Source organism: Lampetra fluviatilis, chromosome 31 (assembly GCF_964198595.1).
Source record: "Lampetra fluviatilis chromosome 31, kcLamFluv1.1, whole genome shotgun sequence".
Taxonomy (NCBI): domain Eukaryota; kingdom Metazoa; phylum Chordata; class Hyperoartia; order Petromyzontiformes; family Petromyzontidae; genus Lampetra; species Lampetra fluviatilis.
In genome coordinates, this window is record NC_136305.1 from 5,904,780 (window position 1) to 5,930,899 (window position 26,120).

Genomic DNA, 26,120 nt, shown 5'->3' on the forward strand with positions numbered 1-26,120 from the left:
CCCGATGTGCTACAGAGGACCGCGCCGGTCAAATCAAACCCCCTCGCGACCCGCACGGGAATCGGGAGGGTGCTCATCCAGCAGTGGAACGACAACGGGACTGCTCAAAGAGCGAAACGGGAGGATTTCTCCGCAGCTTTGGCCGCCGCCTGATGAAGCTGGTTGTAACTACGGGCGAAACGTCACCGTGCACTCCCAATTGTAAATGTTGCTGGTTCACTCTCCACCACGAATTGGCCACGTTCTGTTTACGTGACAAACCTTACGAGTTGGCTACGTCGGGTGGTGGCGGGTTTAACGTCACATTTATATTTACGCGATATAACCCCAAAAATAAGCCTCTATAACACATGGGTGGAAAAAAACCCATTTTCCAGCGGCAGGCATCGGGTTTTTTCTTTAATACAATTAAACCCGATTTAGGGGAATTAAAACCCGGTTTAATGAATACGAAACTGATCCAAGGCTTAGGCTGCTTCCTCGTCGGTGCTGCTATCATCGTACTCGGGGGGCCGTCGGGCACGGGGTAGTCGTAGAATGCGGCGGGCAGGTTGGTCGTGATGAACACGAGCTTCTCCTCCACAATCGTGGGCGCCAGTAAGTTCCTTCGCTTGGAATGGATGAAGCCCATCGCTGAAAAGTGCGGTTCTGCAATTATAACCAATTACACCGGATTTCTCCCAATCTCAGATGATCGGGTTTAATATAAAAAGACAATTAAACCCGATTGTAAAAAAACCCAACTGTGCCACCCTTGCTATAACAGGACTTGTATGACCACGGTTTGCATAATACGGGACAGCCCTAATACGCACTGGGGGGGGGCTGAGGCGCTAGCGGAGACGAGAGCCGTGCTGGCTCGCGTGAGCCGGGGGAGAGGACGCTTTGCTCCTCACCCTGACGGGGACGAGACGAGGTTGGTGGTGGTGGTGTGTGGGGGGGCTCGGTGGACCGAGTAACTCGCCGCGGCACGCACGTGGACTTGACGCTTACACGTGGGGCCGGCGTGACCTCTGGCCCCCGGGACGTCAGAGCTCGTAGCGCAACGGGAGCCGCGCGCGGTCAAACACACGCGCGCGCAAAAAACGCGATTGCGAACGCGATCTATCGAAAATTGTGCAGTCGTTCCTCCGTTCGTTCGTTCGTTGGTTCATTCGTGCACGCAATCGTTGGTTAATTCATTCGGTCGCGATTTTTGAAAGTGAATGCATTCATTAATCGGTTAATACACGCATTGATTAATGGATTTATCACACACTCATTCGTTCACTAATTAATTCATTTATCACGCAATGCATCGATTAATCGATTATTCATTCATCGATTTATCAATACATTTATCGACGAAATTATCATACACGCATCCATTCATAAAATATTGTTTTCAGTTATGCATTTGTCAATTGATTAATCATACATAGACTCATTAATCAATTGATTAATTAATCGAGTCACCATACACTCATTGATCCATTGATAATAATCGTACTCTCATTCATTCATCCATTTATTCATTACGCATTCATCCACAACAGAGTTTACATGAGTAATAAAAAAAAGTGAAACTCATCTCTGATGGTGAGCCTGAGCCTGTGATAGAAATTTCACATTCCATTCCACGTTCCTATGGCCGGATGCATCTAATAAAACCACCGGGAATGCACCCACTATTGTCATTTCTCGGGAACTCACCATGCACAACTGGTTGTTTGAATTGATGTGGGGCTATGGCTAGGCAGCAGGAAAATCAATGTCTATGCCCTCACATCTATTCCCCCTACCTTCATTTACATATACTGACCAGCGTGGTAAAGTATGGTCATATATCAGTTTAACACGTAGGGCTTTCGCGACTAATATTATTCATAAAGGTTTTTGGGTTAGATCGCGTAAGTATACATGTGTCGTCACCCTCCACCACCCGACGCAGCCAATTAATGAGGGATTTAACACGTAAACAAAACGCCAATTAGTTACTACTTCAGCCCACCGGTGTGTTGGAGAGTAAATCCACAACATTTACAATTTGAGTAGTACGACGTTTCGCTGGTAAATACATCCTGCGTCATCGGCGATTTGCCAGAATTATGAATATGGTCATATAACTTCCATTACCCCTATAGACCATTGTGAGGGCATCATCCAGCAGTGGATTGACGAACGCCTGCTCGTGATCATGGCCAGGAATATGCTTTCCATAGGCCCACCGCTGTTGACTTTCCATTGGAATTGTGTATGTATTTTATCGACCTCAGATGAATGATGGTGGGCTGAAGCGATCCCTGGCCGCGACTTGAACTTGCGCCGATTGTGAGCCAAGCACTTTTGAAATCGCGGCGACACTCATCCAGAGATTTAAGAGATCCATAGCTCATCAGATTTCCTCCAATATAAATACAGATTCTGAATACACGAGAGCATAATTTACTTCTTCTTCCTGTGTATGGCGGATGTAGTAGATGCAGAGCAGCGACTACAATTTCATTTTCAGGTGGTGCATCATTTACTAAAACCATTACAGGCAATTGACACGGTGTATGTTTAACTACTTCATTGCAGCCCATTGCGCTGAGAAGTTATTATGCCCCACAATGTCATCACAGCCAAAGTCAATCCATGTCCTCACCCTGGCTGAACAACAGCAGATGCGACCTGCAGTTGCTTAGCGTGTGTTTGCATGGGCATCGGCTTACGAGTGTGAAGGGCCCGTAGTGCCACGAATGTTTATTATGTTTGGGGGAGCGTTACGGCGTGTGGGACAATCTGACCTTACAAGAGAATGTGTGAATTATGGTCTCGTTGCGTAATTGCGCCCTCATTTATTGTATGAACTCATTTAAAACAAAGGATCCACCCTTGATCATAGTCAGCTTATAATAACAATGATTCCGGGCTTAATGCCACGTGAATATTAATTTGATTTATTTCCTTGAGTCTCAAGTCGCTCTTTGTTGCTGGGTGGGCTTTGCTACGTTGGACTCTTTGGCCAATTCAGTGAATGAGAGTTTGGGAGGAAAAATGGATGATGAGCAGAGAAAAGCCACCGCGTTTTCGAGGGAGGAGGGTGACACTCAACACTGACCTCTCCTGGCCACTCCTCGCGCAGTGCCATGCCTACAATACCTGGCAAGCCTCGGTGGTTACCCATCAAAACACTAACCAGGGTCAATCCCACTTAGCTTGAGATCCCAAGATATCCGGGCACGTTTATGGTGATAACTCACTGATTGGCTTCTATAAATGTCCACGTGATGATAAGCCACTTCGTTGAGCTATCATTTGTGGTCAGACCGCTTCTGAAAAAAAGAGCTAAATATAGGGTCAGTGGGCCTTACCTGGTATTTTTTTTACAAATTTTTTTTATGGTTTTTATAGTTATTAGGATAAACTGAAAAAGTTCCTGTGCTTTTCTATACGCTCGTGTTGCCGTGCGAATATGTTTACACATTCTGTTGGCGTGTGTGACGCATAAAGAGAATGTATGGAGCCCAGTTAATTCCGTTCTGCGTTAATGCATTTCTGTCATTACTTTGTTTCTCCCAGGCAAATAACACAATTAGCACAAGATGAATAATGCACGTTACGTGCGAATGCTTTTAAACGCAACCACTTGTTTATTAAAATGGTCAAAATCAAAAACGTTACACTTAACCGGAGTCACAAGAAATCCTTCAATGTTTTGCTTATTAACGCCGTAAATTATTTTCAAACAAAATTGTTGTATTTTTTTATTTGCTTACACACGTCCAAAGCGGAATCCTTTCGTGCTTTATCATTGATATGAAGTGTTTTTTGTGCATTTAAAAATGTAGTAATTTTACCATTTACAACTCTGTTTAGCAGATATAGGCGATTGTGAGTGTGTCTCTCTAAATTCTGATGATGTTCTAGAAGGGCTACGAAGACAACATTTGGCTGAAATATCGTCGAGGTTGGAATTTAGTTAACTTTGGAATGTAGTCGAGGTTGATTCGTTTCACTCACAGGCCAGGTTCAACATCAAGTGCCTTACGTCTCGCGTTACGATCTCCATCATTTGTGGACAAAGTAAGTTGCCTTGATTGGAGTGTGACGCGATACACATTCGAGCCTGCTTCGTGCTTGCATGGGTGACCACTGTGCGACAGCCACTGGACATATGTGAAAAGAGTTGTACGCCTTTTGGCGTCATCTGGTCCAACACCAATGGAGACTCGGCTCTAAGAAAAGCTGTCTCGGGTGTGGACCAATCAACTTCAAGGACAGTGCATATCATTATCATCATCAGAGTTGTTTCTTTTTCTTTGCATTTTGACTGCTTGTGTTGTGGTTATTGTAAAGATGACCCCTTGTATAAAGGTGTCAGTTTTTGTATCAGTTGAAAGGGTAAAAACCTATTACTAGATGTGAAAAGAGCTCCGGAGCTCAGCAGATTTCTCCAGGATAAATGAAGATTCTGACAACCGCTTTTGTTTTTTTAAATCCTTTATATTAAGTTCGCGTGCTTGCTTGCTTGCTTAGGACCGTGCAAACCTTTCGCTCGTTTTTTAACCCACTTCCCGTGATCCAATCGAGCTGACATTTTCCACACAGACTCGTTGTGCCAGACAATTATTGTTCGTGAAAAAAATTCCCAAAATTTTACACTTTTTAGGCAAAAAAACATATTTTACATATATTCAAATAGAACTCATTCATCGCTTTGGCTGAATGTCACAGTATAAGAGCCCAGAGCGTAGCCCCTCCACAGGCCGTGGCGGAGTAGCGCAGTTGGTAGCGCCCTCGCTTCCCATGCCAAAGGTCGCGGGATCGATCCCCGCGTCCTCCACAGGCGAATATATTTTTAAATCCTTTATATTAAGTTCGCTGCCACGCATATAAAGGATTTATAGTGAAAAACTTTGTTTTTACGGGTTATACTTATTACAGCCTGCTGCAGGGCTGCCTGGTGGCCAGCGGATGGCAGTGCAGAAAAATCAACGATTGCACGATACTTCTATGCCCCTGCGTCAATGCCCCATGATTTCATCAACCCTGACCGTGCTGTAGACGGCAATTTTTTTTTTATCCGCAGATAAGACGAGTGGAGCCGAAGTTGTTGCACATTCTTCCGATTATCCATCTGTCTTGGCAGATAGCCACGCAGATAATAGGATCCACCAAGATTGCCTTTAATAAAAAAACAGGGTTAGTGTGATTCTAGATTGGAACTTCTCGTGACTGCAAGGACCCATACTCTTTGGTTCTTTCGGTAAAGTCACGTAGACGAAAAGTAAAAAATAAATACAATTTATTTTTTATTTGTGAAATGTATTTTAATTTTATGTATGTTTTATTTATTTATTATTCATTATTTTTCATCTACGTGACTTTACCGAAAGAAACAAAGAGTATAGGCGTAGTGTGCTTAAAACATCAAGATGTGTTTGCTATGCATCTGCTCGAATTTTTTTATTCAGTCGCGTATTTACGAATTTACAGATTGCCGAATACATATATACATAACAAACAAAACATTGCCAGGCAAGTCATTTATTCATAATAAATGTTTTTGGGTTAGATCACATTTATACTTACGCCATCTAACCCAAAAACCTTTATTATGAATAATATTAGCCGCGAAAGCCTACAGTACGTGTTGAACGAGTCATTCATCTTCTTGGTTCTTTCGGTAAAGTCACGTAGAAGGAAAATAATAAAATAATAAAAATAAAACATAATAAAATAATTCTCACGACGTTTCGGCCACAAAGCAGGCAGCCGTCCTCAGGTGAAGAACGGGTCTGTCGGAAAGACGCTGTCTTGCGTTGTGGCCGAAACGTCGTGAGAATTAGTTTATTTTTTATTATTTTTATTATTTTATTATTTCCCTTCTACGTGACTTTACCGAAAGAACCAAGAAGATGAATCCCTGCAGTCACGAAAGCTTTAAATCGAGTCATTTATGTTGCATACACATTTGATCACGAGGCAAATACGGGTGTGGTACCTCGTGCATCCCATTCGTGTGCAGGAAGTGTCAAGAAGAAGAAGAAGCAAAAAAAACCACGTGCATTTGGCCGAGCAAAGCACATGACCGTTCCTGTAACGTGACCCACTGAAGCGACCGGCTACTGGTTGCGAAATGATCGTGGCCCAATGCTCAAAGAGCAGTTTCGTGGCACGTGCTCGTTTCGGTTACATGGTGGGCTCTCATGTGGCTTGTAAGTGGTGGGGGGGGGGGGGCCTTAAGAGGGCCTTGTGACCAGTGGCCGCATTGGTAGGTCGTGAGCAAAGTCTGCTGTGGCTCGTGACAAATCTCGTCATTTGCAATGGGATTTTTGTTTTTGTTTTAGCCGTTTATTATGCGTACGTATTCGGGCGTTTCATCCGGCCTGGTGGCACAGTTCGCGGAGAGAGGAGCTTTGCAATTGGAATATTGCGGATTCATATGCTGGTTGGGTTGGGGTGGGGGGAGGGTTGACTCGGCCCATTATTCTTTTCCGATTGACAACATTAGTACCACTTTATGGGGAAGTCAACAATGGTCGTCTCGTGGATAGAATCGCTCCCGCCTAAGCAAAAAAAAAATTACTTTATGTTTTATTGTTGGGACTTGACTCATGCGTTATGATTATCTAGATTATTTTGGTGCGAATAATGTCCAAATGATGGGTCACTTTGTTTAGGCTATCGTTTGTGGCCAGGTCGCTTCTGAAAAATAAGTTAATACCTCAGTGGGCTTTGCCGGGTAGGATGAGGGTGGTTTAATTTTATTAGTATGTACTTGGGTGATTTGTTTACCTTTGTTATACTTTACACTCCGATCATGTTTATTGTATTGTTTGTTGTCGTTACGTTCTTACCCGCCCCTACTGAACATCTGTTAAAAAAGCTGTATAGCTCATCGGATTCCTCCAGTATAAATAGATATTCTAATTCTGATCAGAACACGCGTGCCAATAAGGACACTAAATTGATTTTGATGTTGACGATCTGTGCAAAAATTGTTACTACTGGCCAAGACTAATTAGAAAATATATCGAAATTGAGAGAATTCAAAATAATTTTAACCGTTCGCATCACTAAAGGCTTAGTGCTGCTTGGAAGCAAATCATGAAGTAATACACTGTTTAACTGCATGCCTGTACAGGTCACCATACGTCAATGGTGATTAGCTGTGAGCAATGACGGGTACGGCTATTTTCGTGCATACAACGACAGGATGTACAAGAACAACGTGCATGCATGATGTCGTTGATTACGATAGGAATAATCCAACCGGTAATGGATATCCATTGTAATGTAGATGTATTCATTAACCCCATCCCACTCTGGCCTTCGTACACGAGTGGCTCACAAGTGACGACATCACATCTATCCCTCTATTTAAGAACGAAACAGGAGGATTTCTCCACATATCTGACTCTCGCCTGATGATGCTAGTTGTAATTACTGGCGAAACGTTGTATTCAGATTGTAAATGTTGTGGATTTAATCTCTAATACAACCGGTGTGCTGTGCTAGTAACGAATTGGCACGTTCTGTTTACGTGACAAGCCTTACTAATTGGCTGTGTCGGGTGGTGGTGGGTTTAACGACACATTTATATTTACGCGATCTAACCCAAAAAAAACTTGTATCATGAAGAATAATACAGTTTAAAATTAATCGTGTAATTGACTGCATTTATCGAGCGAACGCATTACGCAATCTTTAAGGATAGCCGTGCATGAGAATGCATTTGGCCGCTTTCATTTTAAAGCAACATATGACAGTATGACATTCGAAAGTTCACACAGATGGTTAAATGTTTAACTTGTATAGACACATTCTAGATTTGAAGCTTTCGTGACTGCAAGGATTCATACTCTTAGTTCTTTCGGTAAAGTCACGTAGGTAAAAAAATGAAATTTAAATTAATACAAATAAATAAAAAATATTTTATTTTTATTAATTTCAATTTAAATTTTTTACCTATGTGACTTTACCGAAAGAACTAAGAGTGTGTATAGATACAGTGGATTTGTCTTTATCCCGCCGTTACATTTCAAATGATTGTAAAACAAAAAAGGGGCCTGAACTTAATTTAATCGAGATAGGGCAAATTGTGTCACTCCTGTGTTTTAGTCCTTAGTTTGTTGTGTTGATTAATTATGTGTGTTTAATGTATAAGCACTTGTTTGTGTTTTAATGTGCGTGTGTGTGTGCATAGATATACGTGTGGGGAGCGGTGGTGAAGCGGTTAGCGCGCTTCGCTACAAACCAGGCGACCCGAGTTCGATTCCCGCTCACGGCCAACACCCAGTGACGATTATCTGAACTGGTCATGAGCCTCCCCAAGGTCGACTCAGCCTCAAATGAGTACCTGGTGCGGTGTGTAAACATCGCCACTGGGTAGACGAAGGCGGACGGGCGTGGTGCTGACCATCCACCACCTCTTGTGCCATGCCGGCCTTCATAGGTGCTCGCTACTAACACTTGCCCCAACAGTCTGTTCAGACTATACAGGGGTCCTTTGTCTTTGTGTATCGTACATGATTCTGACAAATGTGAGCGTTCGTGGTTAATGTTACTGTTCTACGAATGCAGCGATCTGAGTTTGATCTCCGCTACGATAACATCGGTGATGGTTTATCTGAACTGGCTTTGGCCTCCCCTTTGGTCAACTCGGCCTTAAATAACTACCAGCTGCATTGGGGGAGATAAAGACGTGCAGGGCATGCTGCTGACCACACTACCCCCTGATGAAAACTCATTTCTTTAGATCTGCTTGTTGTGTTTGTTGTCCTTCCCCTCTCACCTCCGATTAGCTACGTACGTTGCGAAAGAAGTTCGACATACGTACATACATGCGCCACCTTGCTGGTCCTAATAGGTGCTCGCTAACAGCACTTGCCCCAACAGTCTATGTAGGCCACCGAGCGTTTTGTCTTTGTGAGTATGGTTTGTTGTATCAAGACTCACATATACTCCACACATGCACCGTTGAGAATGACCCAAAGTGTAGCTTTCACACTTTATTTTGCAATGGTTCTGTGCAAGGCATACAAAATGTTTTTTTTAGTTTTTAATAAATATACATACACTGAACGAGGAAACACATCTGTGAGCATGTCTATCTTAAAGATTAGTTTTTTTTGTGTGTGACAACAATTATCAAATCATTTCCCACGTGACTTAATCACGGCCATCATTTCTTGTCAAAATAATATCAATAATACTTGCAATAATAAATGCCTGTAAAAACGAATTAAGCATTCGCAACAACAATAATATTAATTAAAAAAACAAAAACACAACTCAATTACATGGCAACACATTGCTGTAATGTGCTCATAAATCCCACTAAACTCTTGGGTTTCGTGTACCCATACAAACATGCACAAGGTGTGGTTACAAAATACTGTACTGGCAAGATGTATATAAAATGGTGTTGGGGCCGGGAACAAAGTGTCATTAAAAAAATTCCCACGAAAAATGTGCACGTTTTAAAAATGATTCGTGAAGCATCCATGACCTGTTACCAATAATACAAAAACAAGCATACTCAGTTCTGGAATATACAATAACATTCGTATTACATTTTATGTTTAATCATTCCCCCCTTCTCCCCCCACGTTCTAAATAAGTATTTTCTTCTTTACGCAATTCCATGAACTTACGCCACGATTTTTTTTCTTTTTTTTTCTTTTTTCAAACAAATCAATAAACCATAGCAAAACATATTTTACGCTGTATATATAAGATGCCATTGTTTTTTTTGTTTGCCTGTGTTTAGCATAGCAGTGCAATAGAGCGTATATGAATTGTGGACGAGTGGAAAACCGCAAATGGCAGGATAAGCATGCACGCATATTAGCGTACGTAGGGGGCAATTCTTTTTTTTTGGAAGTACAAGACATTATGGGACAAATGAAAGTGTCATATTAAACTGTGTAATTACTATTGCTCATGCAGTAAAATCATCCCACGCACACTTTACGGTGTACTTCGTGTGAAACCTACATACATACGGTATTGTTGATATACACAGGCTCTGCATATACCGTATATACTCATTATTATAATATATATAAGCCCTACGTTATGGAAAAGGAATGCGGAGCTTTCGGAGCACTCAAGAAGCAAACGTGCCACTTTCTAGATCAGCGGGGTATATCTTCGATAAAATTCCAACCGATTAATATATATTAATAATAATAATAAATTACAGCCCTTCGTCAATCCACTTCTTGATGAAGGCCTCCATATTGCCGTGTCAACCACGTGGATTGTTTGACCGCTCTTCACCACGCTGGTCAGTGCGGGTCGACGACGAAACGGCGACCGAAACAGGTCCGCCCCATTCCGAAAAAAACACATCGCCACCCGCTTCGGTTTTTCCGATGGAGAGCACACGAGAGAGAGAGAGATTAGATCGAGCGAGCGGTGTTCCGATCGGGGGGAGGGGGGGTCACGCCGTGCGACGAGGGTCACAATCGTCCTCTCTGCCACCAAAGCTGTTGCTGGGCTGTGGCGAGGAATCAGCACCCCCGCCCCCGCCCACGCTACCGACTTCTGAGAGCGTTTGCAAAGAAAACGGGACCGTTTTTTGTTGTTGCAATGTCCCAAAAAAAAAAATTGGGGGGGGGGGGAAGTGTCAAACCATCGCTTTTCGCAAGACACATTCACGCATTACACAAGGGAACGGTCTGCGTCTTCTCCCCCTTCTTCTTTCTCTCTCTCTCTCTCCGCGTGTACATTACACAATGCTAACCGAACCGAGAGCATGAACAATTCCCTACGTTTATTACTGGACGAGAGGGGGGGGCAGGGGTTACCAACGAAAGCAGAGGCATAGCCATGGGCAGCAGGAAACTATCTCACAATACCGGAGGAGAGGGGGACAACACAGTGAGAAGAAATTGTCTTCAGTGCTGTATTATTTTAGTGTCCTGGGAATATTTAAAGATTTCCCAGGACAGCGGCTTCCTCAAAATAAAAAGAGGACCAATTCTGGGAAAACAAGGACAGGTGGAAACCCGGGAGAGGAGTAAGGTGCTACATTTCTTTTTAATTATCGACAATATCAGGCATAAGAGGGCATATTTCAAGGTTAACGAAATTACACCCTTATTACCTGTAAATTATCTAATTAAGGACCACATCCCTTACCAATAATATGCGAATGTTCGCAGATGTACTCCATTCGTTTTGTCTTTGTTAAATCCCAGATTCGGGATGACGTGGAAAAGCCACACCTCTGCTAACGGGATTAGAGACCACGGTCCTGGTTTTTTTTAACAGCCAAAAGCTGTTCTTATCAAAAGGAGGGCAGTTTAAAGACGTTTAGAGTGGTTTTACCACTGCTTGTTTAAAACATAGTTTTTTTTTTTTAAATACATAGCAGTGTAACGTGGACTTGGGAAACAAAACGAATAGGGTGCTGATGGTATTCCCCTCGTGTTGAATGAAATTGGGAATGATCGTGGCGTGGGTTTAATGATCTGCAGTTTTAGTTAGACTGACGCTTCATACTTCGTTTCTGAGTTATTGTGGTCAGATTTGTGTCACCGCCGCTCTGTTTTACCGTGCGACTTAAAATAAATCAAACATACGATTGAACTCACGATTTAACCCGCGATTTAAATTAGTTATTTTAAACTCATGATTTAACCGACTGAGAATAAGAACATCTCTCATGCTGTCTCCATGGCTTGTTTAACATCTCCTGGTTAAATACAAGTTTACGACTTACAACTGGAGTTAGGACGCCGCTGCCGCGGTAATGCTTTGCAATCTGGCCTGGGAACCCAGAGGTTGCCAGTTTCATCTCCCGGCGTGACAGGTGGCACAAATGGGCAGCCTTCTCACATCTCGTTGCCTCTGTGTCAATCGGTACGCCGCAGTTCACCGATCGGCAGGTCGCGTGCGGGTGGGCTAAAGTGTGGCCATATATATCTCACGAAAGTGGTGGTCCTTCCACCAGCAGTGGTGTGAGCACAACAGTTGCACGGCTGCACCTCAGCCACCTTCTTCTGCTGCAGTTAGACCAGCAAACGGGCAATGGTTGTTCGTTTCCTTCATTGTTCACGACGTAGTCCTTGCCTTGTTTCGAGGCCTTGGTTTCTGCTTCACAAGTGTCCTGTTCTTGTCTCTTGTCCCTTCGTCTTGTTGTTATTCACGCGGTTTTAAGATTGCTGAGTTTTGTAAGAAAAACAGAAGACGCTCTCGCTCATCATAGCACCTCTTCTCACCTCTTCCCCCAGGTGAGAATAAGTGCCGTGTGGAACGCGGCTTGGGATCGTGCGGTACCACAGGGTTGCCACCGCTGAGGTACAGGAAAAACCGGGACATATCGCTGGGGAAGAACATATCACAATACAGGACGAGGGGGAGAATTGCATGTATACGCGCGGTCTCGAGCGGGGTATTATTATTATTAAGCTCGCACAACTGACAAAAAAAACCCAGACATTGAATGACCTGGGATGACTGTAATTACACGATTTCTTCAAAAAAACAGAAGACAATCCCGGGAAAACCAGGTCAGGTGGCAACCCTAAGTGTGTGTGTCAGCGTTCACAACGGACGGGAGGAAAAAATGCATCTCTGGCCATCATAGCACCTCTCCCCCCTGCCGCCCCAAGCTCCCCCCCCCCTCACCACCGCGCACATCTATATAAATATTAAATACTGTAGCGGTGTACTGCAGCACTGTCATGCGGCAAAATGCGGATTGCACTGAATATATATTTTTTTTTTGGGGGGGGGGGTGTAAACCTCGCCGTCGTCGCCTCCGAACAATCAGAGTGCCGGAGCGCTTATCCTCGGTAATGCTCTCAAGTCGACGACACCGCCACCACCACCACATCCACCCACGTGCAACCTCGCTCCCGTGGCACCGAGGACCCACGCCCGAATGCAGACATCCGCGAGCGGCGCGAGGGGGTGTCAACGATTCACCCCGTCCCGCCGTGGCGCGATGGATTCGTCGCCACTGCAGGTCACGATTTGATCGAAGAACTGAGTTCGGGTGGTTTTGTTGTTGCTTCATGACTGCGTTGTGACGACGGAGATGGAACCACGTGCACCGCCCAGAGGGGTCGTGTCGACCGATCGCAGACAACGAGCACGCGGCCGCTAAAATTGTCAAGCGCGCCATACGATGCGTGTGTCGCGCCAGCAAAACGTGGAACGTTTCGGCCAATGCTGAGCCCACGGTTCCAGCGATACGCCCCAACGTTGGCATGTGTACTGTGTTTGGGGAGATGTATAATCGATATTAAATTGACCAATCGATGCATAGTTACACCACTAACGGTTGACGATGGTGACGCGAGGCTAATTCATCGTGAGGGTAGCCAAAAGTTTCGACGGTGAGGGTGGGTGATGTATGAACATGATGTGATATATTACACTGGTGTAAATATTTATGCGTTTACGTGCAATGCATTTGCACTAAATATCTCGAGCGGTTTATTATATGGGTGACTGCTTTCCAAAACAACTGGCAGATTAAGTTGCACCGTGCGATGTATTAACACACGTACACAAACAGTGTAGACACACACACGCAGACGGCATAGCGGGTTACATTGGGCTAATGTTATTTACATTTTGAGTGGCGTGACACACGCGCACACACACATACACACAGACCGTGGGATTTTCATCAATGCACGAAGGATCGTAGGAGAGTACCATGTATATCATTAGCAGCGATGGAATTACTTCGATGCATTTGTTGACGGCTGTCCACGGCGGTGGTACCTGTTGCTTGCTGTGTGTGAAAACGCGGCACACACCGCAAAAGAAAATCATTGTACCGCTCTCCCCGTCTCACTCGAAAGATTACTAAAGCGAATGTCAAAAAATAGTCGAATATTTAAGTGCCGACTTATTGGAAGTCTCATGTATCGTAGCAAGGACGGTTGGCATATTGTTTTGCGTGCAGGAGCTAACGGGGAAGTCCATCATCCCCGTGAATAATTTCATAAGTGCCTTTTTTCCCCCTCTCCCTGCGCGCGTAGCCATCAGTCTCTCGCGATGGGAACTCTTCTGCCACCTTTGTTCTCCGACGTCGCGCGGATCGGAGCCCGTTCCCGTGACACCCAGGGCCGCCGTGACAACACCCGCACGCGGTTGCCGCGGCTCCGTGCGTGGGTCGCAGCGTGTATATCTCGACGGTGTCGCCGCCGCCGCTCCTCCTCCTCCTCCGTCTCAGAAGTCTTCCGCCGCGTCCTGCTCGTCTCGGCTCGACTTGACCTCGGGTTCGTTCTCGTCGGAGCTTTCATCCAGTTCGGTGGCCGAGCTGTCTGGCCCGGCGGCGCAGCCCTGTGGCTCGTAGCCGGCCCCGTCACGCTCTTCTTCCTCCTCCTCCTCCCTCTCCCCCTCCTCCCCCTCCTTCTTCTCCTCCTCTTTGTCGCTGACCTCCTCTTCCCCGAGCGAGGGTCGCGACCGCGCCGCGACGTGCTGCTCGCCCCCCCACGACGACGATTCCCGTGGCATCTCGGCTTCGATCCCGCTAGCCGCGTCGTCAACGCCAAACTGCTGCTGCTGCTGCATCTGCTGCAGCTGCTGCTCGAACCGATGATGATGCTGCTGCTGCTGATGCTGCAGCTGCTGCTGCTGGTGCTGCTGCTGCTGGTGCTGCACGCTTCTCTCGTCGGCCTCGCGCTTGCAGTAGGAGTAGCGGTGGTTCATGTGCTGCGAGTAGGAGCCCGAGTGCGAGAAGCGCCGGCCGCAGCGATCGCACTGGTACGGCTTCTCACCCGAGTGCAGGCGCGAGTGCTCGATCAGGTGGTGCTTGTGCTTGAACGCCTTGGCGCACACCTGGCACTGATAGGGCCGCTTTCCTGCGCCCATTCACACGCGCGCGCAACATACACGGAGCACGCGGTTAGCACCACTCGACTGACTATCGCGGTGGCGAGATGTTAACTCCCTCGCCTGGTATGCAGGAGGTCATGGGTTCGATCCCGACCCTGACGCCTGCTGTATATTTGGACTTTGCATGTCTCTCTCTCTCTCCCCCCGTGGTCGCGTGGGGTTTCCTCTAGGTCTCTCCGGGTTTTCCCTCCACATTTAGAATCAACGTCTGTTTAGAGTATATTTGGCTGCTATAAATTTCCACGTGATCAGCCATTTCATTAAGCTATCATATGTGGCCAGGTCTCTTCTGAAAAGGAGCCATAGAGCTGCAGTGGGCCTTAGCCTGGTAAAATCAAACAAATTGAAGTAGAGGAACAGAACTATACTTGTGCATATACGTGTTACCACCAGCCGTGCCACGCCGTTCATCGCGGGACATACATCAATAAAATTAGTTTTTTCCCATCACAATGCACGCGCCGTGACATCATCTGCGTAAGAATCAACGACGAATGTAAATTATATTTTGGTGACACGCTTACGTTACATTGAGGCTAGCAGAGCGAACGGAACTACACAAACCGGGAAGGGGGTGGAGGGGGGGTACAAATGAGCAACATTACAAACGAGGTGGAACGATCGAAATAAAAAAAAGTACAAATACTTGGCTAGAATCGTTACCCTGAATTGGGATAACGTGTTGAATTTCATCGGGGGTTTTGTAATCGTCCCACGTCAACCATGTCTGACATGTCTAAGGTTCGCTATGCAGAAGCGTTGTCGGCTGTTATAAAATAGAAACGATGGCTTTTTCATAATTCCTTTAAGTGGGGGGGGGGGGGGAGGGGGGGGGTGAAAACTCAACAATGTGATGCCCAAACATAGGTATGATGATTAACTTCAGCGTCGAAATTAATCCGCCAATTTTCACCTTCGTCTTCGCAGAGCCCCATTAGCCACGCGACTGGCTGAGCGTTGCAGCGCTGCGATTTTCGGAGTCGTGCAAATGACATTCTAAACCCGCTAATAACCTTTCTAGCCGCATTCACTGAGAGCGACGCGCAGATTTAACATTTCCATGCAACAAACACTCCACAAATGCACGGAGACACAAAGCAACGCATCCAAAGACGTGCGCTCGTACTAATGGAAGCACCATTCACGCCTCAGCCAATGTCTCTTCTCACCCGGTTTTGGCGAAAGTGCGCCAATGACTTCCCCACACCTCCGATCAGCACGGTTGGCTACGTACGGTGCGAAAGAAGTTCAATATACATTCTGCCCATATACTAACGCTATCTGTAGACTCAACACTGCCCATAGAATCAACAATACACCTCTGATTAGGGGCCATACATTGAGTAGGTACGCAAAAATCTATCAAAACTTCACCCCTCCCTCCTCCCTGTACGCACGCGAGCTTTTTACACCCCCCCCCAACCTGTGTAGGTACGCCTGACGCACCCCCCCCTCTCCGAATCCTATAGAACGGCCGATTTTAATCCACGCAGAAACGATCAAGGGTTAATAATATTCACGTGTTTAAGCAAACAGATAGTCCACCGCCGGACCATCTAACTAATTTGAAGGCCAATGTAGACAAATTATTATCGAGGATTCACCCCCCCCCCCCCCGTTTCCTATGCGTACAGAAATTGTCAGTCGACCCCCCATACGCAAGCGTACGCATTTGGGTTAACCCCCCCTCCATGCGTACAGACTAAATGGATGGCCCCTTAGCAGAAGTCGCAAACGGGTTTTGATTCCTTACCCGTACCCGGCCGCACCAGGGTCGCAAACGGGCACCCGTACCCGGCTGTACCCTACCCGTACCCGGCCGGGTATCCGGTAGGGTACGGGTATCGGGTACCTGATTGCGACCTCTGGGATGAAGCCATGTTGCAGGCGCGGGTGGGTTGATTCTAGGAACTTGAATTGTGAGAAGAGACAAGACGTTGGGAAATGAGTGACAAACGGTGACTCACCAGTGACTCACGGCCTACCCGTACCCAGCCGCACCAGGGTCGCAAACGGGTATGAATCCCTGCAGTCAGGGTATCGGGTAGGGTACGGGTATCGGTTACCCGGCTGCGACCTCTGCCCCTCAGCACGGTTGGCTACGTACGGTGCGAGAGAAGTTCAACATAGATACGTGTACATACAAAGGGGCAACGTGCCAGGGTGACGTGTTATGTGAAGCTGCGAATCTGGCGGGGACTTTATGTCACTTACGACAAATCACGAAGTGATCCTTCGTATTTGTGAATCGGACGCAATACGCCGATCCACAAATACGAAGGAGACATCACAGCGATACACTCCGCTGTTATCTGGCTTGACCACCTGAATGTGAAATTGTAGTTGTTGCTCTGTGTCTGCATCGGCCGTACGAAATACGAAGACGACGTGATCCACCAACCCTTGCCTCCAAAGCACTGAGTCGCAGGCGTGAGCCATCGCGCTCAGCTAACAGCAACAAAGAATTTCGATGTAAAGCTTTCGTGACTGCAGGGATTCATCTTCTTGGTTCTTTCGGTAAAGTCACGTAGAAGGGAAATAATAAAATAATAAAAATAAAACATAATAAAATAAAATAAAAAAACATAATAAAATAATAAAAATGAAACATAATAAAACATTTAAAATAAAAATAATAAAATAATAAAAATACAACATTATAAAATAATAAAAATAAAACATAATAAAATAATAAAAATAAAACAAAAAAATTTCGATGTAAAGCTTTCGTGACTGCAGGGATTCATCTTCTTGGTTCTTTCGGTAAAGTCAAGTAGAAGGGAAGTAATAAAATAATAAAAAATAAAACATAATAAAATAATTCTCACGACGTTTCGGCCACAACACCTGAGGACGTGCTGCTTGCGTTGTGGCCGAAACGTCGTGAGAATTATTTTATTATGTTTTATTTTTATTATTTTATTACTTCCCTTCTACGTGACTTTACCGAAAGAACCAAGAAGAGCAACAAAGAACTCAACACATTGGTCAATTACACTGTGGCCTCATAAGTAAAATTTTATAATGGGCAACGTTTCTGGCAATGGTTCTTCGTCACAGCACGTGGGAGAGGCCTGAGAGGTAGTAGCCACTTCTGTGCTTACTCGTGTGCGCACGGTAACTGCGTAATGATGGATTGCGTTCGGTTATGTTATGTGCATATTAGGCGTCCAAGGATGCATTGAGTCATCGGTCTAAATTGTTTTTTGGGCACGCGATACGAGCGTAGAATTGTGCGCGTGAGAATCCGCCGTTTGAAATGCATGTGTTGATTATACGCTAAATTGATGTTGCCTATGTACCTTTAGGCCAAAGTGTAAGTAAGACGGACGATATAAATGAGACGGAACAAATGAGGCACGGTGCATACGAGATGGACAGCGCACTGAAGACGGATCGTGTAAATGACGCAGAGCAAATGAAACGTACAATACAAACTAGACGGACATTAAAAATGAGACAAACTATTCAAACGAGATGGTACAAATGGGACCGATTGAACGAGACGGAGCAATTGCGACATTCAATACAAATGAGGCAGATGGCAAAAACAAGGCAGGCTACTAAACAAGACTTGCGGTTTGTACGGTGGGAGGTGGACGGTGTACTACAGGCAGCACAAATGAGGCAGTGATTAAATGGCATTTTTACACGCAGCAAAAACATGTTTTTTGGAAGATTAACCAGAATCAAGACAGTGCATCGAATCGCTGGGGAGTGAGAGTGGCAAATTGCTACATGCCCAGTAAATACGTGAAACCGCGTTGGATACATCGGCCCTAGGGGGGGGGTGGGGTTCATTCGGAACATTGTTAGCACTCTCTGGAATTGGACCAACTTTTGGGCGAGTATTTGGCTTGGAAAGGATCCTCTATAGCCCACCCAAACTCATCAGTGCAGATACGAAGAAAATAAATTACCACCGCGGAGATGATCCAACTGGCAGTCATCAGGATGAAATTAAACAATTTTAATAAGGCTCAAATTTCAGTTTAAGTGGTAATCAATTTCACAGCGCTCCGTGCTGCACGTGCGTGTATGTGTCCTAATGTTGGAACATTTCAACTTTTTTTTGAGCGGTATATGTGCGCAATAAATACACGCATGCGCTTACGCATTCCATTGGCGCGTTTGGCAATTGCGAAGAGAATTTGCCGAGCGTAAATGCTCTATGCGCTTGTTTGCAGAAATTGCAATTTTAAATACACATGTTTTGTAAATTCCGAAATAGCGCAAGTGGCTAATGCTTCATTTTGTCGACGCGCAACAGACGCAGGGGCTCATTTAACAAACGTGGGCATTACGTTTGTTATTAATACGGCGTTTTAAAAAAAAAATCCACAATTAAAGTGGGCCGGAGGAAAGGGTGGGTGGGTGGGGGTTACAAAATACATTTTTTTGCTCGCATCTGTGAATAATGGCGCTTGACAACGCGCTATATCCTCCTCATCCAATTTCTTTTGGCCTAAATAATTGGAGCCAACACTGGGGATCGCTTTTTCTCCGGCACGCAAGGCATTTGCATGGCGCTCGCGCGAGAAAGTAAACAATTAAAATTAATTGTTTATTGTCGCAATTATTTTGCAAGGGGGGGGGGAGGGGGGAGGGGGGGTGGGGCCTTCTTCCGCGATGTTTATTTGGCAAAATACTCCGTCGTATTGTGATGCGGTAACGGCGGATGACAGTCTGCAATGCCACCCACAGTTTTTTTTTTTATCAACCAAAGGTATCGTCGCGAGGTTCCACAACCAGCAGGGAGAGACTATGCACGCGTGCATTTAATGTGTTATATAACGTAATGTTATATACAACGCGCGTAAAATATGCATGCACATCGGCGCAATGCGCAAGAGAGGTAAATGTTTACGTGGCCCATTTTAGCTCGTTCATATTGACATTCATTAAGCGTGCGATAACACTGGGTTCACTAATCCTCAAATGAGCACTTGGTTGGAAACCTATTGCGATTTATTATAATTGTTCGTTTCTGGTTTCACAATGCTCTAGGGGGAGTAGAGTTGTTCGCAACGGTCCAATATGGCGTGTTGTACATGTGCTTGCTCGCTAACGGGCGCTAGACGTATTACCCTTAACGGGCCAGGCGGGAGAGCACGGCTCTCCGACGTGCTGTCACTGGGGGGGGATGTTCGGCGTTTCTTCGCTTTCCTCCGGGAACCGAAGAAAGCTCCCGATGCAACGTGGAGCGAAACGTCGGACGTCGTGCAGAACAACGCCTCGGTACGACACCGAAAACGCATCTGGGAGCTTTATGCAAACTATGCGGTAGTATTCGTCGTATCAGCGGGAGCATCTTAGTCTGATTCCTGGTCAAGGGTAACACGAACGTTGAGTGACAATCTGAACCAGTCCTGGGACCCTCCAACATCAGAAATCCACACGGACCAGTTTGGTGAAGTATGTTTCAACACGTAGGCTTTCGCGACCAATATCATCCATAAAAGGTTTTTTGGGTGGTGAAGTATGGTCAAACCACCCCGCCCCATTACTGGTGCGAAATTAATTGACAGAAGACCGTGCACTGTTATGATTAATACATTCCTGCGGAGGGAGCTGGTAGGAACGTTGGGTTGCTCGGTCAATGGCCAGGGTCAACGGCGGCGTGGTGTATTCCGCAAATATGCCCGACTGTGAGGGCGGGCACAAGCCGGCGTGAGTAGGTTAAACGTTGAGTTTTATAAGGGCACCACGGGGTGACCAGCCCCTCCCCACCCAGCCCCACCCCTCCCACCCCCCACCCAGCCCCACCTTCCCCACCCAGCCCCTCCCCACCCTCCCCACCCAGCCCCTCCCCACCCTCCCCTCCCCACCCAGCCCCTCCCTACACGACGGACGGACACAATAATCCCCTTTTGGCTGGTGGAACCAGTGGGTTCCTACCAGTATGATCATTCTGTTCAGTAGTTGCACTGCGATCGCCCCGAGTGTGGGTTTTGACACTGCACAGCACAAGCTGCTTTCAGGAATAGGAGCTCCGTGCTGCCGCGGTGTTGTGGTTAACGCAATGGACTTGTAACGCCGGGGGCTCGCTTGGTTCACTCTCCCTGCATGGCAGCTCAAGCAACGGTGCGAGTTTCTAAAATCCCCTCCTCGCCTTTGTGAAATATTGCGCACACGCGTGTAGCGTATATCTGGCTGGGGTGGTTGAATGTGCGCATTACAAAATTAGGAATTTCTATTCTTTTTATGAGACTCTAGTTGTGTACGTATTTTGAACTTATTTCGCAACGTACACAACCAAACGTGCTAATCGGAGGTGCGGGGGAAGGACAACAAACTAAACCCAAAATCAGTTCGAAAGAAATGAGTTTTCAATCTCGATGATTTAAAAGTGCATAGCTCCAGTGGCTTCCTAATATCGGAAGGAGGAGCGTTCCATACGGCAGCAGAGGCGCATCAGAAAGCGCGCGATGCGGTGACCCTCTTTGTTCGATGTGCCAGCCAAAAGCCGCTCATGCGAGGATGACCAGAATTCGCGTGATGATAGCTTATGCTCCTTGACGAGATGAGCAAGGTAATTAGTCGGTCGGCAGGTCGTGTGCGGTGTAGTAAAGTGTAGCTACTCTCAGCTCTACAGAACATGTCAGGCCAGCATTAAAAAGCAAGCCAAATGTGCATCGGAATGGCTCTACACAACGCCCTCTGGTAGAGTGAGGCCTTTCCACCAGCAGTGCGGTGAGCAAAGCAATTGCAGGGCCTGCACTTTTACCCACGGCACTCAACAGTGACCGAAGGACGTCTTATACATTTGGGTCGTATTATTATTGTGATCTGTTTTTTTTTTCTACCGACGCGAATTTACCAAAAGAACCAAAGAGAATGGATTCCTGCAGTCACGAAAGCTTCAAGTCAAGATCGTATTATTATTATGTGCCTGTTGATGACCATCCATACATTTCATTACAACGTTGAGCGAAACCCAATAAAAAACAAAGATTAATCCCCACAATGTGTCCAAGTTCCTCTTCCGCCCCCCCCCCCGCCCTGTCCTGTAGAGGCAAAAATCTTGGTCTGCACAAGGAAGTAGTTCTTTAGGTCCTCATGAAAGTTTTCAGCTCGTGAAAACTTTTTGCTGGTGTCAGCATCAACGTTCGGGTTTTACTAAAGGGGAACCAAGAAAACCACAGTTGTGTAACATTCAATTCTCCATTCTTGCCTATGAATGCAGCAATACATTCGGGAGCTAAATGCCAATGTCAAGATCTGCAAGCCACGATGAGAGGGCTTTCAGGACAGAGTTCATGCAGTTTTGCTTTTCCTCCTACGTTGAAGGAGCGTGGACTGCAGTGGCTGACTCTATGGCCCATAGTTTCGGAGGCATGGCCACAATCGCACAACTACTGTGACTTGTCTTTGATGTATCTCTATGGGCCTCCGTATGTGCCTCTGTGCGTCTCTATGCATCTCTCCGAATCTTTATATACGTCTACATGTCTCTATGGGTCTCTATGTGTCTCTATGGGTCTATGTATCTCTCCTAGTCTCCACTTACCTCCATGTGTTTCTATGGGTTGACTGTATCGGATTAGGTTTCATTGCCACAATAAGCACTGCTGTGCATCTTTTTTCCATTGTCTTGTATAACTGTGTTTACGTGCTATGAAGAAGGGACCATATTTCCTTTTAATGCCACGGTGTTATTGACAAACGTGTTGAACTTTGAAAAAACAACTTATTGAAACCAGGCATACTCTGCAGGGGGGGCGACTTCTTTTCCGGAAAATAATAATCTCTATAATATGGGAAGTGAATAATTCCTTTTTTTACACTTAAATAGATAAAGGAACAATAACGTAAACATTCCACGTGTAACAATCGGCCTTCCTCCTCTACACGTACGTGTGTTTGTTGAACTTCTTTCGCACCGTACGTAGCCATCCGTGCTAATCGGAGGTGCAGTGTTGCATCTATGAGCAGCGTTGAGTCCAGGGGTAGTGTTAGTATTTTATACTTCTTTGACATCGTACACAGCCAACTGCTAATCGGAGGTGCGGGCCACTTTAATAAAATGTTCCCACTGTGGACAAAAATAACTTTGCGGAACGATTACAATACAATTGTGTTCAATGCCAGAAGAAATTGTATTGCTAATTAAAATCACATTTTTCAATGCAATGTAATGGAGGTGGATTTACTTTGTTAGGCCAATATGGTCAGGTTTCATTTTCAATAAGCTAGCATACCAAACAATAACAACAACAACAATTACGTGAACTTTCTCCCACGCAAGCAGTAACTCGCACTCTGGTTTTGTATTATTTTCTTGTTTTGAGGGCTGTACATCATGAAAAGCCACGTACCGATGTACTTAAAAAGTAAAGTTTTTAACCGGCGTGTGTCACATATAAATCAGAAAGTTGAACACTGACAAAGGGGAGTGGAACGAGCGTTAAAAAGTGCACGAAGCAGCATGGACGTGATTCATGCGTTCATCGTTGAAGGAGCCGCTGCGCCAAACGCGTGACCGTGACCCCTTGCGACAGCGTTCGCTGCAGTACCCCGGCGTTTCGAGTGATTTGTGTGATCCGCGGATCACGGTGGGGGGGGAGGAGGGGGGGTGACCACGGGGGGGGGGGGGGGAGCGGGTGGGGGTCAGCACCACTCGTTTGAGGGGCGCAGTCCTCACTTCGAACGTCGACCGCCAACTGAAGTGAGCGCAATTTGCTGCTGGGGTTGCATGCTCGGGCATTTAAACTATAAACTAAACTTATCAGCACACGTGCCGGAGCTATATCGATTATTGTTGCTGCTTCGGCAGGCCGCATATACCGTACAGCAGTCGAGAGTGAAAATAGCCTTTTGTGTTTAATTGTCCATCCCCCGCACCTCCGATTAGCACGTACGGTGCGAAAGAAGCTGAACGGACATACGCACAGCTCGATTTACGTCACCCCCCTTTTACGACGATGTTTCGCAAACACGCCGTCGCTTCATTGGAACCTCCTTTGCCAGTAGCAAAATATGATAATTGTTTTTTTACCCTTTTATCTGGCAACAAAACTGACACCTTTTTTTTACAAGGAGTCATGTTTGCATTGACCACAATACCTGCAGTCGGAATGCAAAAAAAAAACATAACTCTGATAATGTATGCATCTTCCTTGAAATTGATTGGCCCACACCCGAGACAGCTTTCCTTAGAGCCCAGTCTCACATGGTGTTGGACCAGATGACGCCAAAAGGCGATGCATACATGATCAGAGTTGTGTTTTTTGTTTGCATTCCGACCGCAGGTATTGTGGTCAATGCAAACATGACTCCTTGTAAAAAAGGTGTCAGTTTTGTTGCCAGATAAAAGGGTAAAAAAAACAATTGTCACTTCATGAACACCGCAACCCGATTAGCGTCGCCTCGACCTCCACGCAACTTGCGCTCGCGTCGCTGACGACGCCGTTCGTCCTTTCTCGTACATCCGAGGTCGCAACCGGGTACCCGATACCCGTTTGCGACCCTGGTGCGGCCGGGTACGGGTACGGGTAGACCGTGAGTCACTGGTGAGTAACTGTTTGTCACTCATTTCCCAACGTCTTGTCTCTTCTCACAATTCAAGTTCCTAGAATCAACCCACCGGCGCCTGCAACATGGCTTCATCCCAGAGGTCGCAATCAGGTACCCGATACCCGTACCCTACCCGATACCCGGCCGGGTACGGGGTAGGGTACGGGTACGGCCGGGTACGGGTAGCCGTTTGCGACCCTGGTACGGGTAGCCGTTTGCGACCCTGGTACGGGTAGCCGGGTAAGGAATCAAAACCCGTTTGCGACCTCTCTCGTACATCCGTCGTCTCTCAGCCTTTGCCTCCACCTTCCCTGGCACGCGAACTACTTTGCTACGCGCACAAAGGCGTGTGCGCCGTACCGTGGCCGAGTGCAATCCATCATTGACATCCAGTACGCGGAGATTATTTGGAGAGAAAAAAGAATCGCTTTGTGGTTCACGTCGATTCGATGTGCGTCGTCCGCACCTTTCAGGAACGCGCGGCGGCGATTTCTTGCCCACGCCACCGCTGACTGATGGGGGGTCTCCACCGTGAGCGCATTTTGGCGACTCTACGGGTGAAACGCGCCTTACAAATGTACAATTATGATGATGATTATGATGATTATTGAGTTGGCGGGAGCCCGAGCAAGAGCTCCCCTCTTAAGGGCACCGTTACACGGCACCACCAGCGCACGCTAAACGCTCATCATCAGCCGCGAGAACTCCCTCCTCCTCCTCCTCCTCTCTCCCTGCGAGAGCGTTGTGCGGATTTTTTCCTTTTGCTTATTTGCGCAGACGCACCGCACCCCCCCCCCCTACGGCTGCAAAGAGCTGCTGGGGGGCCGCTCGACTGTGCGAGCGGCGTTAGGGGGGGGGCAGTACCCGCGGGGGGGGGGGGCAGGGTCGGGGGGGAAGAGTCGCAACACTTTTCGGCTTCGAGCCCGGCTTGTTAATCGAAATAAATAATTTTCGATTTAAAGCTTTCGTGACTGTAGGGATTCATCTTCTTGGTTCTTTCGGTAAAGTCACGTAGAAGGCAAATAATACAATAATAAAAATACAACATAATAAATTACTTTATTATTTCCCTTCTACGTGACTTTACCGAAAGAACCAAGAAGAAGACGAAATAAATAAGTAACGACCTGACCGACCGGACGGACACACTACGTAGGCGAGCGGGGGGGGGGATATAAGTAAATGCCACGCGCGGGGTTTCGGCGACGCGCCGCGTGGCAACGCTCACACGGACGGTGACGACGCTCACACAAACAACACCGAGGCGCAGATGATAACCAACCCCGGCCGGTGGCCACCCACCCCCTCGTGTGCCGTGCCGGTCTTTATAGGTGCTCGCTAACAGCGCTTGCTTAAACAAGTTCTGCAAAAGGCTACACGTGGGGGCGGGGGGGGGGATTTTTGCCTTTGTGTTGTGTCCACACTATTTGTGTGTCCACGTGCATGTGTTTCCGTGAATGTGTCCACGCACGTGTATGTGCGCACGTGTTTCCGTGTATGTGTACATGCATTCGCGTGTGTGCGCGCGCATGTATGTCCGTCCGTGTACGTGTCCACGCATTCGTGTGTACGTGTGCGCCCGTGCGTCCGTGTCCGTGCATTCGTGTGTGTACGTTTCCGTGCATATGTCAACGCATTTGCGCCTACGTCTCCATGCATGCGCGCGTGCGTGCGTGTGTCCGCGTGCCTAACCCCCCCCCCCAGCCCGGCTTAGCACGTGGACGCCTGCCCGGGCAGTGATCTCAGCGCTTCCTGCCTTGGCTGCCCCAGGG

At 46.6% G+C, this 26,120-nt stretch overlaps 2 protein-coding genes across 11 annotated transcripts in view; both read right to left on the reverse strand.

The window, feature by feature from the left end:
* The window catches only part of QTMAN (queuosine-tRNA mannosyltransferase), a 29,461-nt gene extending 28,442 nt beyond the window's left edge, over positions 1 to 1,019 (reverse strand). For 6 of the 10 annotated variants that reach the window (XM_078870968.1, XM_078870966.1, XM_078870967.1 and 3 more), the window contains exon 1: positions 897 to 1,019. The gene's annotated coding sequence lies outside the window, so the exon portion shown is untranslated. The other 4 variants (XM_078870972.1, XM_078870971.1, XM_078870964.1 and 1 more) reach the window with 3 other exon arrangements.
* Positions 1,020 to 11,464: 10,445 nt separating this feature from the next.
* The window catches only part of LOC144943487 (zinc finger E-box-binding homeobox 2-like), a 98,147-nt gene continuing 83,491 nt past the window's right edge, over positions 11,465 to 26,120 (reverse strand). The window contains exon 9 of the mRNA XM_078870973.1: positions 11,465 to 14,798. Coding sequence (XP_078727099.1) covers positions 14,164 to 14,798 — 635 coding nt within the window. The 3' untranslated portion in view covers positions 11,465 to 14,163. The remainder of the gene's footprint in view (positions 14,799 to 26,120) is intronic.